Source organism: Staurois parvus, unplaced genomic scaffold (assembly GCF_062004578.1).
Source record: "Staurois parvus isolate SC_StPar_1 unplaced genomic scaffold, SC_StPar_1.0 ptg000090l, whole genome shotgun sequence".
In the NCBI taxonomy this organism is placed as follows: Eukaryota; Metazoa; Chordata; class Amphibia; order Anura; family Ranidae; genus Staurois; species Staurois parvus.
Genome location: NW_028317886.1, coordinates 6,550,876 through 6,568,626, shown reverse-complemented (window position 1 = coordinate 6,568,626; position 17,751 = coordinate 6,550,876). Strand labels below are relative to the sequence as shown.

General features: G+C 39.8%; 1 protein-coding gene across 2 annotated transcripts in view; it reads right to left on the bottom strand.

Moving 5' to 3' along the window:
• FSTL5 (follistatin like 5) overlaps positions 1–17,751 on the bottom strand; it is an 841,716-nt gene that overhangs the window by 161,095 nt on the left and 662,870 nt on the right. For both annotated transcript variants that reach the window (XM_089670377.1, XM_089670378.1), the window contains exons 8-9: positions 15,122–15,242; positions 507–668 (exon numbers count right to left, since the gene is read on the bottom strand). In XM_089670377.1, coding sequence (XP_089526503.1) covers positions 507–668; positions 15,122–15,242 — 283 coding nt within the window. The remainder of the gene's footprint in view (positions 1–506; positions 669–15,121; positions 15,243–17,751) is intronic.

The window sequence follows — 17,751 nt, the reverse complement described above, 5'->3', positions numbered from 1 at the left end:
AAGTAATTTATTACCATATTGACATCTTAGTGCACCTTATCAGAACAGAAGTCAGAATATCAGCATTATTTGCATGTTGTACAATATTGCAAATTAGGAATGAACATACGCATTGTGCATCTGTGTATGATTTGCCAGATAGCTACAGGGTTCACAATAGTTAGACGTGTCCATGTTTATGTTTGCAGGGCAAGTGTTCTATAGTGATTTATTCCTGCTCTTGTTCAATAAATGTAATAAATCAGCCCCTGGGTCTTAAATTAATATATTTGTGAAAGAGTTACTTGTGAAAGAGTTAATCCCTTATTTGGCTTTACTTGCCTTGTCTGAGTCTCCCAGTTTCTACATTAAAATACACATTTTTATTGTATTTGTCCTTAAGATTTTAATTCCAGAATTAACTTTTAACATGTAACATCTGCATCTACTATGAAACAACATATGATACATAAAACCTCTCATTTACTATCCAAATTATTCAGTTCACTCATAAGCTATTTGCTTACCTTGTAATGTTAGCTGCTTGGATAATTTTGTAGTAATGTCTATTCCATTTTTAAGCCAACTAAGTTGGGGCTGTGGGATTCCGTCAGCATGACATCTAAGACTGGCAGTCACACCTGGCTCTCTGGCCTGGCTTTCTGGAAAGACTCGAATAACAGGTGGAACTATAAGAGAATAAAAGAAATAATGTAGCAGACAGAAATCAAGGTAATAAATTCAATGTGGATCATTATAAATTTACGTAACAATTTCAAGATAAACTGTAGGTCTACAAATGTATGTATAAAGATTGATAAAGTATAATAATAAACATGTGTAAGTGAAACTGAAAGGGCCCAGGACCTGCAGAGGGTGAAGCTGCAAGCCTTTTCCCCGCGACACAGTGTAAATTCTAACGTGACAGGGAGGGCTGCACGGCCCCCTGGAACATGTGCAGTGTTACCATTGCGACCCTTCAAGCTCCACCCATGGTGGATAGTGTCAGGTTTTTTTTTTATTATTAATTTTTTAATTATATTTTACAATTGTGTTTTTTATATTTTTTTAAATTTTTTATTATTTTATACATTTTTTTATTAGCCCTCTTGAGGGGCTTTGTTGAAATATCAGTGGTCTAAACAGACCCCTGATGTCTCATTTTTGAGAAAGAAAAAGTAATTGAGGACACAGATTCATCAATTCCTTTCCCTGCAGACTCAGCTGCACTGAAGATTATATAAACCAGGAGCTCTGTACAGAGTCTCCTGTTCATTCATAAACTGAAGCATAATATACACAGTTTACTATGCTTCAGCTATAAATGAACACCGTGAGTGATTGATACCAACCACTTCCTGTGTTCATTTAGAAATGGAAGGGGCTGTTAACTGACATATTTACTGGCTCCTTCCCTGGAGTTCTGAGGAGTGTGAAGGATAGGAGGAGGTGATCAGTTTGGCGGGTGATAATTACAAGAACTGATGCCCTGAATGGCTCTCCATGCAGCTAAAAGCTGCGGGAGGAAGAGGAGGAGAAGCGACTTTCAGCTGCTGCATACAATAGATAACTATAATTATACTCTGCTGCACCAATTACTCCCTGCTGTTTATGGATTCCCCCTCTTGTGGGAGGCCGCAAGGGCCCCCTGAAGCATGGGATGGGTCAAAATTACTACCCCTGTGGCCCCTGAGGCTACATCAGTGCTTTAGCAAATTAAAGTTATTAGCATTTTACACATATTGTACCTTCTTTAGAAACACCTTCAGATAGCCCAAAGGGTGTTGCATATATTTCCATTAAGCAGAGTTGTGTTATTTCTCCACTCATTTATAATCATATGCTACCTCACTTTCCCATCTTCTATCACAGACGCCAAAAAATACAGTAGTGAAATTTATCACAACTGCAGCAGTCGGAATCTGGAGCAGCTGTGCATGACAACCAATCAGCTTCTATCTTTCATTTTAAAAGCTTAACTGAACAAGTTGAAGATAGAAACTAATTGGTTGTCATGCATAGCTGCTCCAGTTTTGTGTTTCTGGGTATGGAGAAGTATGTCACTTCCTCCATTGATGTAATGCTCAGGTTTAGCGACCAAGTTCTAGATACAAACACTGTCACAAATAAAGATAGGAAGGCCTTGTAAAAAAAACAGTAACATTTGGAAAACAATTTTTTTTTCTGTTTTTTTTCCAAAAGTTTCATGGGACTGTGATAAGCTTTGCAGTCACTTTTGCAGCAGCTGTTATTTATTCCAGGTCACAGTCCTGTCATTTTGTCTTTTTCGGTCTGTTGACTGTCACGCTTATGCTTATCAGACTACTTATTCCAGGAAACTGTATATGCCGTCATAACCTTTGATACTGTACCTCGTGACAAAGCACTTCAGTCACAGAGGCACCTGCTAAGCAGGCAGCAACAATTTGCCCTCTTTGACGCCCAGTAAGCTCTTTCATGACTCCGTACTTCTAGCAGTGCATGCAGTGAATGAGGAAAGTGAGGCTTCCCACCTGTTAGCTAGGTGTCTCATCACACAGCAGTAGGAAAAGAATGTTACTTCATCTTTCAAAGTGAAACATGTCGTCACTTTCACACCTGCAAATCATGTAGTATTTCTGTTTTTTCGTCTAACCCTTGTATATCAAAGATTATTTTTAAAAAATGTTTTCTTCATTTTATTATGCTATGATCTCCTCCTTATTAAATATTTCTTGTTAAGGTAAGTTTAGTATGACTGAATCACTGGAGAGTAATTGGAGTGTGGGAGAGATGCCATGCGCTCATTATTATTATGATTTTATTTTAAAGAGCATATAGTTGATAAAATTGACTTGACCTCTTCCCATCCGGCCTATGTCGCTAAATGGCTGGACGGGAGTGATGACGATGCGGGTGGACATTTATAAACATCCCCCCACATCCATTGCCTGTGCGCGCTTCAGTGGCCAATCAGTGATCACATGAATAGTAGTAAACAAGATGTCACTTCCTGACACCATTACTTACTACTTTTGAAATCTGTGAATGATCACATGGTACAAGGCTATTCACAACAACCTTGTACCATGTGACAAGCTGTGACCAATCATAGATCGCACAGTATTTCTCAATGGCTGCAGGAATCCAGCCAGAGAGAAGGAGACATTATTGTTTTTACAGCCTTTATGGGTGTAAAAGCAATCAGTGTAAAAAAAGAAAAAAAAAATCTTCATCACCCTCCACAAGTAGTACAGTGTCACTATTGTGACACTGTGATGCTAGGGTGACAGTACATTAAAAAACATCAATAATAATATAAAAAAATAAAGTAAAAATGTAAAAAAAATTTAGAAAAATTAAACTTTTTAGTTATAAACTAATTTGGGTTATTTTTTTTACTCAAAAGATAGATGAATACATTTTGGCCAATATTTATGAAGAAAGATTATTTATTTGCTAAATTTTATAAGAAAAACACTTTTTTTCTAAATTTTTGGACTTTTTCATTTATATAGAAAAAATAATAAAATCACCAGTGGTGAATAAATACCACCAAAATAAAGTTTTATTTGTCTCAAAAAAATGCTAAAACAAATCATATGGGTGCAGTGTTGCATGTCTGCCCAATTGTCATTCAAAATGTGATAGCACTGAAAGCTGAAAATTGGCCTGGACTGGAAGGAGGTGAAAGTGTCCGAACTTGGAGTGGTTAATGAAATTGAAATGAATTTGCTTCACTTATGTTATGTCACAACTTCAAACAGGCACGGGTATTGGGCATTTTTTCCCCAAGAAAATTGATGGGATGTCACACCCATTTTTTCTGAGCAAGTGAATGAGGTGTTAGAAGCCTTTGTAGCTTACCAAATTACACACTAGATGCTTTGTAAATGCACATTTATTTTATTATTAGTCACATAACAGTGCTTAGACAAGCTGTTGGATACTTGCACAGCCTACAATTAATTTTTTACTTGAATCCTAGGAGATACATGCTAACATGATATTGCATTAGCAAATGGAGGATAAGCAAGAATAGATTTGAAATAAATGGAACGAATACTGAATTTATTGATCAGCAAAGTATTAATGTCTTTAAAATGACATGAACATTGCGGTCTATATGGAGGGAAACTATGGGCTATGAAGCGAAATAAAATCTTGAAATAACCTTATGTTAATAACCCACACTTTTTATAAATGTATTATTATCACAGATAGTTTAGCACATTCAATTTAACACAAACAATTATGTTCAATACTTGTATAAACATATAGTTTACAGCTTCATTTAGGCTTATAAACATCTGTCCCAACAAAGCTTGATATACTGCTTTCCTTTTCACCTACAAAAAACATGCATCCATGGCATATACAGTATACACACACGTGTTTGCATCTTAGCTGTTTAGTTGCTTTGAGGTTTTTTTATGACTGCAGAAGCAGTTCAGAAGTAGCTTGAAGCCCTGAGCAACTCAAAGGCAAATGAAGACAACTCAAATGTAAATCAAAGTAGCACAGAAACACATGAAAGAAAACAAAATTGGACTTTTGGATTTTCTGAGTCTGATGCTCATGTGCTTTTAGTAGCATAACACATTTAACACCATAACCTAATAACAGTATGTAAAAATCAGTGATCAAAGATTCAGTTTTTAATAATCAGTGATTAGCATTGTCTGATAACAACCACTACACGGTTTTTGGATTTCCTGTGTGCCTATAGTGTGCATGCCCATTGAACGTCTCTGTTGTCATGTCATAGATGTTCAAGCTATACAGATATGTTTTAACCACTTCAGCTCCAGAATGTTTTACCCCCATCATGACCAGGTCATTTTTTGCTATTTAGCACTGTTCTGCTTTAACTGGAACCCAAATGAAATGTATATAATTTTTTTCACACAAATAGAGCTTTCTTTAAGTAGTATTTAATCACCACTGTTTGTTTGTTTGTTTTTATTATATAAATGAAAAAAGACCAACATTTTTGAAAAAAAAAACTTTTTTATTTTCTGTTATAAAACACATCCAAAAAAAATCCACATTTCTTCAAAAATGTAGATCAAAATCTATTCTGCTACATGTCTTTGGTAAAAACAAATCCCAATAAGTGTATATTGCTTGATTCATGTGAAAGTCACTGTACTATTGACACTAGCTGGAAGGAGGTTAACATCAAGAGGCAATCAAAAGGTTAACAGGGTGTCTAACAATGTGTAATGTGTATAATGTGTGCTGCTTTTTACTAAATAATGGAAGAAACAAACATCTTGTTCCCTCTGTACAAGAGCCCTGTGTGTCCAATCACAGCAGGAGTCGGCTGAAGGGGCTTGCTGAACCAAAATGTAGGGGCTGGCATACAAGTACATGATTGTGCCTGAGCAAGCCACCCGCCCACAAAAGAATTACTGCCGGCGGTCAGCATATGGTTAATGCAACATCATCATCATGAAGAATTTAAGTATTGGCCAAGCAGAGATGTGCTTTGTTCATAGATATTTATGATTAACTGCTAATGTGTTGTTTAGCAAGCTATTTGCATGTAAGGCTAAGATTTTTGCTTTAAAAAAATAGTGCTCCCTGTTTGTATACTTTTTTTTGGTATAATCTTTCTTTATTAAAGATTTTCAAACAGAAGATAAAGCAACATCCAGTATGCTTTATTACAGAAGCAAACTAAACAAGCAGGACCCAAAATAGGCCCTGCATACGGTGATGCAAAAACAAACACAAACCGAGCATATAGTATATTACAAATGTCATGCCATGCACCCCTGCTAACTGTTAGGGCAGCGTGAGCCAATTCAATACTCAGCACCAAGGGCCCCAGTGGCCATGCAGGAGCTACGTCTCTGCACATGGCCAGCAAGTCCCAAGGCAACAGGATGAGTGTGCCCATCGTACCATACAACATACCAAACTTAAGACAGCATAATTAGCAACAGAAAGTACGTAGGGCACATACATGAAATCTCAGTACACGTATGCAAGGAAACAGGAAAGCAAAAAGACTAAGAAAAGGAAAGAAAAAGGAAAGAAAAATATCAAAGGCCTCAGAGGGCCATCTTGAATGAGAACAATAGCATAGGTCTGAGGGTCCAATGCGCGGGGTATGATGAAGAAGGGTTTAAAACCAGTAGTTAAGGCTCTTAAAAAACAGTGCATGCGATATCCCATTGGCGAATCCATTAAGCCCAATATTGAGTTATTATAACCAACGGGGGGTTAGTCGCTAAGCTTAAGCGCCAAACCCAAGAGGGAGGTTAGGGATTATAGGAAACCGTCACCAGAATGAAGGTCTGTCAGGCTGGCCAATTCCATAGAGTAGTATAGCCATTTGGACCAAATGTCATGAAATGTATCAAGGTCATTTCTAATGGTATAGATCCAGCGTTCTGCTTCATAGATCCTATATACTTCCCATTTCCACTCTGCAACAGTAGGACACCGGCTCTGCTTCCAGAATAGCGGTATCAAGCTCTTGGCAGCATTCAGAAGATGAGGGGTGACAATATGTTTATATGATTTAATGGAGGAAGGGGTGAAACAAGTAGTGAAGAGGGGTAAAGTCAATAGATTGAATGGTCGTTCTCTGGATCCAAGGGTAAATAGCTCTCCAGAACTGCTGGATCTTGGGGCAGTAACCACCAAAGATATAAAAAAGTGCCCTCCTGAGGGCACCCCTTCCAGCATCTACAGTCAGCCCCAGGGAAAATCTCAGCTAACCGAGATGGTGTCCTGTACTATCTAGACAAAAACTTATAACATGACTCTTGCATTTTAAAGCTGATGGATGAGACATGGGTCATCTGAGTAATTTACCGCAACTGCGGAGGGGCGATGTCAAAACCCAGCTCCACCTCCCACTCCTGCACATAGTATGGAGTCATTTGGGAAAAAGTGGAGAGTAGGCCATGGTACATCTGGGATAGTAAGTGTCTAGGATCTCCAAGGTCCACACACACAGTCTGAAAAGAAGTCAGTATGCCATGTGTCCGCACTTTAGGGAGCAATCTCTGAAATAAATTATGTAGCTGACGATAATGCCAAAAATCCATAGGGAATGACCCAAAGGATCTTCGCAAGCTGTCTAGAGACAATAAATGACCCATCATGGCCCAACGTCTGACATCTGACAATCCCCTCTCTGCCCCATGCATTAAAAAAGGAGGCATCCTCCCCAGGTAGGAACCAAGGTAAGCCCCCCAACGGAGCAAGGGACAAGGTTGGAGGGGAGAGGCTGCCCGATCTATTATCTTGATCCCAAACCCTCAAGATGTTTAGTATGACCGGACTTGTACAACTGGTTCATATGAGGTATCCAAGGGGCCCCAGCCAAGTTCCTATCAGCTATACACTTTTCCAGAGGGACTCAAACATTTTCCATTGAGTGATGCATCCAGTTCAAAATAGGAACTTGAGCCATGGCTTTGAAGTAGAGGGATATATCCAGAACTCCCAAACCCCCATGCTCCTTGCGCCTACGAAGCACACAGGTGCCATTGCCAGAAGGTTTGCTGTGTCTCCCAGCACAGTCTCAAGAGCATTGAGGAGATTCCAGGAGATAGGAAGTTACTCTAGGAGAGCTGGACATGGCCATAGAAGGTGCTTATCAGCAGGACCAGTATTTGCACCTTTGTGCAAGGAGGAACAGGACGAGCATTGCCAGAGCCCTACAAAATGACCCCCAGCAGGCCACTGATGTTAATGTCTCTGACCAAACAATCAAAAATAGACTTCATGAGAGTGCAAAAAATTTGATTTTGAACCGCTTTCTTTTTTTTTATAGACTTCATGACGGTGGCCTGAGGGTCGGACGTCCTCTAGTGGGCCCTGTGCTCACCGCCCAGCAGGTCTGCCGCTGCCACCCTGTGCTTTTCAGAGTTGAGAGCAGGTTCAGCATGAGCACATGACAGACATGAAAGGGTCTGGAGAAGCTATGGAGAACATTATGCAGCCTGTAACACCATTCAACTTGACCATTTTGGTGGTGGGTCAGTGATGGTTTGGGAAGGCATATCAATTGAGGGACACACAGACCTCTACAGCTTAAACAATGGCACCCTGATTGCCATTAAGTATCGGGATGAAATCCTTGGACCCATTGTCAGACCCTATGCTGGTGCAGTGGGTCCTGGGTTCCTCCTGGTGCACGACAATGCCAAGCCTCATGTGGCGAGAGTATGCAGGCAGTTCCTGGAGGATGATGGAATTGATACCACTGAATGTCCCCCACACTCGCCTGACCTACATCCAATAGAACACCTCTGGAATATTATGTTTCGGTCCATCCGATGCTGCCGGGTTGCACTTCAGACTGTCCATGAGCTCAGTGATGCCCTGGTCCAGATCTGGGAGAAAATACCCCAGGACACCGTTCGTCATCTCATTAGGAGCATGCCCTGATGTTGTCAGGCATTCATACAAGCACATGGGGGCCATACAAACTACTGAGTACCATTTTGAGTTGCTGTAATGAAATTTCAGCAAAATGGACTAGCCTGCCGTATAATTTTTTCACTTTGATTTTCAGGGTGTATTTGAATTCAGTCCTCTGTAGGTTGAAAATTTTCATTTTCATCAAACGATGGGGCATCCTTACATTCCTAACACATTACCCAGTCCATATCAGTATAGATATCCAGCATGATATTTTTTCCCATTGAGATCTGATGTGTTTTCAGTGTTCCTTTAATTATTTTGAGCAGTGTATTTGCATCATCTCTTAAATTAGTATCGGTAGCTGACTACAAAGGGGTGAGCGATAGAGTCATATGTGTCTGGATAAAAACTTTGATCATAAATGGCCATATTGCACTGTTGCATAACCTTTTTTAATTGCTAATTTTGTACTTTTGACACAATTCTAGACTGTTAGCGGATACTTTATGCCCCTGAGGAAGCCCAGGGTGGGCAAAATATGTTGGGATCTTACATCTGTATACCACTGTATAAGCTACAACAGTCAAGCTGCATGTGATAGTGAAGCCTTTGTAAATGTTTTTAAATTGAATGGACTTTTAATGACATTAATAAACTAATAATTTTTAGTTTGGGTTTTGTTATGCACCTTACAAATCTAAAAAATTCTGGTAATTGTATGTTTGTAGAGATGTTGCATTGTCAACCATTCATCATAACTTACTTTATCCTTTAAAAACCATTATTGTGGAACAACTGAGACAGGACCGTTCTTGATCGTGCTCCGCATCTCTTGAAAGCCTAACAGGGGTTAGCATCTATCGTACCCATTTTCTAACCCAGACACTACAGAATTGACTATCTGCATCCTGCCTATAACCCAGCCATGCTTCTACTGAACAGGTGGAGCAAACTCACTTGGGAGATATGGGAGCTGAGCCAGCAGACATGGAGTCCTGATGTATGTGGTCTTAACAGCATGGGGAACAAAGATCTCAACACCTACAGGGACTATAATCAGAAGCCATGCTACACTCAAGAACCTAGAAACTATTTAGATGCAGCAACAAGATTGCAGACCACATTGGCTAGCACATTTTTCTAGTGGGGTACTTACAATATCAAGCAACAGTTGCTTACATGCTATGTATAATCTTAATTTAATGCCATACTAAGATTTACAATGGGGTTTTCTCAAGGGGTAAGAACCTATAGAATAAACAGTAGTTACAATAAAGGTATGTAATGTAAAGAAGTTGAAATAAGGATGGATCACCAAGAAGCTGTGTTCATACTGTAGGTTATTGAACATAAGGAGGATATTATAAAAAGGTGTGGGTTAAGACAAACGTGTGGCAGCAATAGCTAGCTGCAGAAAATAATGGTGTCAAAAAATTCCAGGAAACTGGGAAAGAAAAAAGGGGAAGGGAAGAGAGGAATGGAGTAAACATAGGATTTTCTACCTTAAAGGACATTCTTGCTGAGGATTGGTAACCAAAACTGGACAGTATACCCAAGTTATGGCTAAGCCAATGTGTTGCAAAGTTGTGGAATTATAGTTTTATCTCTTGAGTAAACACCATTTACTCAATACAATATCGTTGGCCATAGTTCTTTTGTGTATCACAGGACTACACCTAATTATGCTTTCTTGTGACCCAGAATCAGCCGACAGGCAGCTAAAGCCTCTTGTCAGCTGACCTCACAAAACCACTCCAGGCTCTGGATGGATCCTGACCATATTGTCAGGATCCACCCTTCTGCCTGATTTACAGCTAGTTCTAGCTACCAGCATGCAGCTAAGAGCTGAAGCCAGCTGCACCCAACCCTTCTCCAGCCTAGTGTGCCAATGAGTGCTGGAGAGGCAGAATGAAGTGATCAGCGGTCAAGCATACAGGTGAGTATAGCATGTATGTTTATTTTTTTTAATTAGTTTTAAAGTTAATTTTTTTTTGCAATATATTAGTCTGCTAGATTTGTTTGCTGCAGCTTAATATTCCTTGCTATTGCTAAGTTTGTGATCCACTAGGACCCCCAGATTCTTTTCCATCACTGATTCCCCCAGAGATTACCCCCCTAGCATGCAACTTGCATTCATATTTTTAACCCCCAAGTGCATTACTTTACATTTTTCAATAGTAAACTTCATCTGCCATATAACTGCTCACCACTCTGTTTTAACTTAGTCTACTTGTATAGTTGCTATATTCTGTTGCAATGTTTTTGCATTGCTTAGCTTTGTATCATCACCAAACACTAAGACTGAACTATTTATTACAGCCCTTATATCATGTATGGACAAGTTAAACAGAATTGGTCCCAGGACAGAGCCCTGAGGTACACTGGCCATAATGCTGTCATTTTTACTCCCTCAGCCCTGTGGTCTGGAGATCGTATGGGAACCCTTAATAACTCACTTATGACAGATGAATCTCTGATAGCGTATATTGAATTTTCAACTGAAAAGTATATTGCGAACAGCCACAATCCTGGTTGCCCCACTCACATTATGGGAGGCCCACAAGGCTGTGATTAGAGAGAATTGGATTAATCTGGCCTAAAGTCTGAAATGCCACTCTTTTAGTTGCCCAACTTTGCAGGCTAAAACTGTTACACCTCCAGTAATCTAACTGTACTGTAGTCAGTAACTCATCAAAGATAGTCTCAAAATGTTCATGGAACCTCTCTGCTCTCTCCCCTCCAATTCCTTTTCAACAGCTTTAGCTAACTGCATAGTCTCCTGCATTGCTTTCCCTCAAATACAGGACTTACTGGGTTCACACAAGTTTCTAGCTGGTATTTAATCCCTTAAAACCAATATATATCCTGGCTTTTGTGGGTTCACAGTAATCTATAATATTAAATATGCAAAACTCTTTTCTTCTATGCTGACAGATGCTTTCAATGACCAAATAAAATAATAAAAGTACGCTCTAAGGATTTCAGTATCTAGACAGCTAACATCAAGCTTGATAAAAAAAAACCCAAAAGAATAGTGAAGATGTAGCACCAAAACCAATAAATATTTATACAAACAAATAATGTCAAAAAGCCTCTTTCAAGATCAGCTTCAATGTATTTCACTCTTCACCATAACATATACATGTACCACATGAGATCTTTCACCAAGTGGCCGCTGCTGATGTTAGTGCTGAGTGGTTTACTTTTGTTTGCATGTTTGCACCAGCTGGTTAATGGTAAAATACTGCAGTTTTATTTAGTTTTAATGAGAATTTCATTGCGGAATAAAAAGCAACTGTTTTTAAAGTGTCACTAAACCCACAACATAAATAACTATCAACAAGTGTTGTATTGCATGCTGTTCATACTCACTCTATGTCACCATGGGATTTGTTTTCTGAAATCTGCAAAAAACCTGGTTGATCCTGCTGTTCTCTATCTCCCCCTTCTGTCCATGTCCCCAATGCATTTGGGGATTTTGCAAAGCAGTGTTGGCAGCTACTGCACATGCTCAGTTGTCAGTGAGTTTCTATGCTGAGCATTTCCTCCGTATCCCATCTGAGCCACACCTGTTACTATAGAGTCACACATGTTAAATGTTAGCCCACTACTTCCCTCCTCCTCCATGCCCACTAACCAGCTGAACACCTGTTATTCTACGCATGGCATGTGGGTGGCAGAAATCCACACACACCATGTTATTGCCCAAAAATAATACAGATTTGATCTCATATATGTATTTGTATTTATGATTTAAAACAGTTTGTTGACATTAATTATTTATTTTTACTGCTTATCCCAAAAACAGTTTTTTCTATTTTGACCAGCAGCAGAGGGTTTGGACCAAAATTCCACAACTGGGTCAGCATTCATTACTCTTACCCCACTGCCCACATCAAACACTGCATGCTGGCTTTAAATTTTTAAGGTTCTCTATATCTAGAAGCACTAGGCAAGGTTGTCCTCAATCTCCCTTGCTCTTTGCCATTTCAGCTGGAACCACTAGCTCAGCTTTTTACAGAATATCTGAATATCATTGACCCCACAGTCTGTGGGTATCATCTAATTTGAGGATAATATCATACTGTTTGTCACTAATCCCTCTATCTCCCTGCCCAACCTAATCACTCTCATAAACCAGTTTTAAAAATGTAAGACCTTCTGATTAACCATAATAAATAAAGAATCCTGAACATTTAATTGCTGCAACAACTAGTCTGATCCTTTTAGAGACTCCTTTACTTGCCAGGAGGTAAACACACTTAAATGATGCCTGGAATGGTATATATTGTGGTGATGGAAATAACCTTCTTAGCAAAATTGCTGTACCTTTTTTGATTGTTTCTTATTTGGATCTCTTTGTATTTCCTCCAAATTCTACAATGGCAGATTTATCGTTTCATGTGGAAACACACCAGACCCAGACTTACCAGGCACACCCTATTCCAGTTTAGGTTCCATGGTGGGCTGAGAGTCCCCCATCTACAGATATATTTTTAGACTGGCCATTTAGCCTCTCTTCATAAATACTGTCATTGTCACTGACATGCCCATAAGAGTATCTCTTGGGGATAGATAATTTGCTGTAACTCCTCCTGAAGTACATATCTTTTTTGTAGAACCTTGTCATTGTATTTGAGATTACCTCAAATACTCAGGAGGCCTTGTATCACCCCATCTTCCCTTAATTATCTTTTTCACGGACCTCTCTTCTACCCTGGCTTTGAGGAAACCACAACATTTTAGGAAACCTCCAAATCATGCTTCCAGAATGTTCTAACCTTGGTAACTATTGATAAAGCTTTATACCAACAGTATGTAGTACACATTCGCCTTGCAAATTTCACCGCAGGTCACATAGACCACAGTTACTGTGGTTGCTTAAATTTTATGAACCTACATCAATGTGTGACAGACTTGCCCAATATCTTAAGCATTATGGAAGTAAGTATATGACATGTTAGTCACATTGTTAAGCCCCCTTATTCCCATGCTACCAGGTGAAGTACTACAGTACCTAACCTCAAAATGGATGACCCTTTGAAACATCAATTCAAACTAATATTCATGTGTTGATAACAACCAAACAAACCATAGCAAAAGCCTGGCTCCCATTGTCTGAGGTAAACACGTAGACTTCACTTAACTTTCTCCAAAACTTTCTGAAAAATTGACAATGAAACTTTCTGATATAATGGCCAAATATAAAACAAATCTAAAATTCACATTCCTTGCCAGTGGATATTAACTATTGGGCCTGTGATGTTGACATCTATATTACCAAAACTATAGGGACACCCCTCCAAATCATTGGATTCAGGTTCCAATCACCTCCATGGCCACAGGTGTATAAAATCAGGCACCTAGGCATGCAGACTGCTTCTACAAACATTTGTGAAAGAATTGGTCACTTTCAGAAGCTCAGTGAATTCAAGGGTGGTTGTCACCTGTGCAAAAAAGCCCATCCATGAAATTTCCTTCCATAGTCAACTGTTAGTGGTATTATAACAAAGTGGAAGCAACTGGGAACAACAGCCACTCAACCACAAAGTGGTAGGCCATGTAAAATGACAGAGCAGGGTCAGCGCATACTGAAGAGCTCAGTGTGCAGAAGTCGCCAACTGTCTGCAAAGTCAATAGCTAAAGACCTCCAAATTTCATATGGCCTTCAGATTAGCAAAACAGCGCATAGAGAGCTTCATGGAATGGGTTTCCATGGTCGAGCAGCTGCATCCAAGCCTTACATCACCAAGTGCAGTGGTGTAAAGCATGCTGCCACTGGACTCTAGAGCAGTGGAAACGCGTACTCTGGAGTGATATATCACGCTTCTGTGTCTGGCAATCCGATGGATGTGTCTGGGTTTGGCGGTTGCCAGGAGAATGGTACTTGTCTGACTACATTGTGCCAAGTGTAAAGTTTGGTGGAGGGGGGATTATGGTGTGGGGTTGTTTTTCAGGGTTTTGGGCTTCACCCCCTTAGTTCCAGTGAAGAGAACTCTTAAGGTGTCTGCATACCAATACATTTTGGACATTTTCATGCTCCCAACTTTGTGAAAACAGTTTGGGGATGACCCCTTCCTGTTCCAACATAACTGTGCACTAGCGCACAAAGCAAGGTCCATAAAGACATGGATGAGCGATTTTGAACTTGACTGGCCTGCACAGAGTCCTGACCTCAACCCTATATAACACCTTTGTGATGAATTAGAGCGGAGACTGCAAGCGAGGCCTTCTCATCCCACATCAGTGCCTGACCTCACAAATGCGCTTATGGAATAATGGTCAAACATTCCCATAGACATACTCCTAAATCTTATTAACAGCTTTCCCAGAACAGTTGAAGCTGTTATAGTTGCAAAGGGTGGGCCAACTCAATATTGAACCCTACGGACTAAGACTGGGATGCTATTAAAGTTCATGTGGGTGTTAAGGCAGGCATCCCAATACTTTTGGCAATATAGTGCCCCTTGGGCCTCTCTAACACTACCTATTCCTAGCTACTTAAGATTACAATCATTCTGAATTTCTGACTTGGTTGCACGCTAGATTCTAATGGGCATTTCTTGTGTTGTACACCATTGATATCATTATATCATAAATTAAAATTATGATCATTGTATTCCTGTACAATGTGATAGCAATACTGCAGTTAACCTAATTGTCTGAATACTCTGTTTTTCAATAAAAATACTGAACAAAAAACAAAACTTTATATTACATGTGAAGATATATGTGGAAACAGAGACCTTTTTGTATGTAATATTTCTTTGCTTACCATTTACTTGAACGATATGAGTTTGAAAAAGCTTATCATAGCCATCAGCATGACAGCTGTAATTCCCCATGTGGGTTGTGGTAGCCTTGGTAATGTATAAAGATCCATCATCTCCGAAATCCTAAAGGAATTGTTTTAGAAAAACAAGGTTACTATAATTATTGTAATAATGCAACATTAATTATATTCTCCAATGTGGAACAATAATTGCAATGCAAGACACTCATTACAATCAAGAATGATAAATAGAGCCCTTATACAGATCCAACTTATAAATGAGAAGAGTGTTAATACTGTAAATGGTAGTATTAAAAAAAGTTTAAGCAGGTATAATGACTGCCCATATTTTTTTTTTCTTTCAATACAGTCCATCCCCTGCCTTATCAGTGAAAATTCTTAGGAAAAGTGTTAGGAAAATTATTACAAACATTCTCAAAACATTCAAATGTTGTTTGAAAGATGCTTTTAAAATTCTATTTTGGAATGAAAGGGACTTTAGTAAATTAAAATCACTGTTGAACAGAAGTTATTCTTGATAAAAGCCGCTCAGCCAAACTACGGTACATTAAATCATCCATGTTTTAAAAGCCTTTACAGGTCACCAGTTCAGAGTTACACAGGGAGTCTGGCACTAGAATGGCTGCTCTCACTCTAGCATTCATGGTGATACCTCAGATATGTGGTGCGATCATTGTTTAGAAATGAAAGTAAGACTTATACATGAGCTTGTATTTATTTTTATTTTATATATTTTAATGTTTTTTACACTGCCTCTTTAATTTCTTAAAATTAATGTTATTGCCATCAAAAGGGATGAATAGCATCCTTGTGATAGCATGGGTAGTAACAAGTACTCTTTACTAAGAGATCTGGGGTCTATTCTGCATGCAGCTCCCTCCCCAGACCCCCAAATACTTCCCTGAACCTGATCTTGTTCTAGTGATGTGCATGAATGCAGCAACTCTCTCCACTCTCTCACCCACCCATGGGTCCTGCGTTTTGTGTGTGGGTGGTTGCAGGTCCCGCAGCAGCTTCCACCTGCACTAGTGTAAACTGAGGCTTAAGGACCTTTTAGGGACAAACTGGGTTGAAAGGGGATTAACATAAAATGTGCCCCCAAGTCTTGGTATGTTTAACCCTTTGTTAGGACGCGGACAGTGTGTATATCTGGTTTACAATTGATAATGGAGATTTTCTAGCAAAGTACTTACAGGGTTATTTATGGTAAACATAACTCCCAGCCACCTCCTTAACATTGCATACAAAGGGAACGCTAAGATTTTTCAGTTTGGAATTTTTCAGAAGAGAGCTAGTAAAAAGGTAAGCAGAAAGTTTTATATAGTATTTTAACGTTATGCTATGTACTTATGACCATATAATAGAAATAAAGTAGAGCATGGAAGATGGTAGAAGAAGAGTGAACTGTGTCAATGAGAGTTATTCTAAGTAAATTAAACTGGCATTCTCAAAATGCACATTTGGCAACAGTGGCTTTAAAATAAAGGTAGATGTTTTCTGTGCAAGTGCCCTCTGAAGAGTCATCCACCACTGATACTGTGTAGTCATGCAAAAAGAAACAACTTCAAGTTCAAAGAAGATTGATAAACACATAAACTAATTTTAAAGCAGACCTTTCACCCCAAAATGAAAAACTGAAGATGTATGCGACTCTGCATGCTGAAATAGGTACACAGGGCTTTTTTTGCAGCCCGAATGTGGCCACTGGCCCTATGCACACCAATACCTACTGTCTTTTATAAACACTAAACACAGAAGCACGGCTTTTGTGTTTGCAAGTGACAGTTCCTCTTGTATGTGACAGCACCATTGGCTCCCAAGGAACAGATATCTGGGGGTGCAGAATGCAGTGTGTTTAGGGGCAGGGTGGGGCATCTCGTCCTGTAGCCTAATGCATGGAATCCAATGCCCCAGGGGTGATCAATGGCCAATGGGGAAGAGGCGGAGCAATGAGTGAGTGTGCTTAGTGCACTATGTGGGAAGATAGGACCCAAAACCAAAGTTACTATGGAGAGGGGCCGGCTGCTGGCAGCTGTGTTTTGAAAAGTTAGCTAATCATATGAGGGTCGTGGAGGGGGAAGGGGGTGTTCAAAGGTGAGCTGCAGTCAGGTGTTGCAGAGGTAAATTGACAGGTGATTTGCAGACGGTGCATAGGTGAGCTGCGGCTGGGGAGGCAAAGGTGAGCTTAGTTGAGACTGGGGGATGCAGAGGTGAGCTGCATCTGGGAGGTGCAGAGATGAGCTGAGTTGGGGTCCAGGGGTGTAGCGGTGAGCATAGTTGGGGCCCGGGGGTGCAGAGGTGAGCTGTGGAATGGGGGTACATAGGTGAACTACAGACAATTGTGGATTAGGATGCAGAGGTATGTTGTGGATGGGAAATGCAGAGATGAGCTAAGGATGGTGGGGTGCAGAAGTGAGCTATGGACAGTGGGTGAAAAGGTGAGGTTGGAAAAAGGGGTGCAGAGGTGAGCTGAGACAGTTGTGAATGGGAATGTAGAGGTGAGTTGTGCATGGAAAGGCAGAGTGAGCTGCTGATGATGTGGTTCAGAGGTGAGCTTTTGTGAATGGAAGATTTTTAATTGGTAGGAAGAGACATCACAACACACAGAGTTC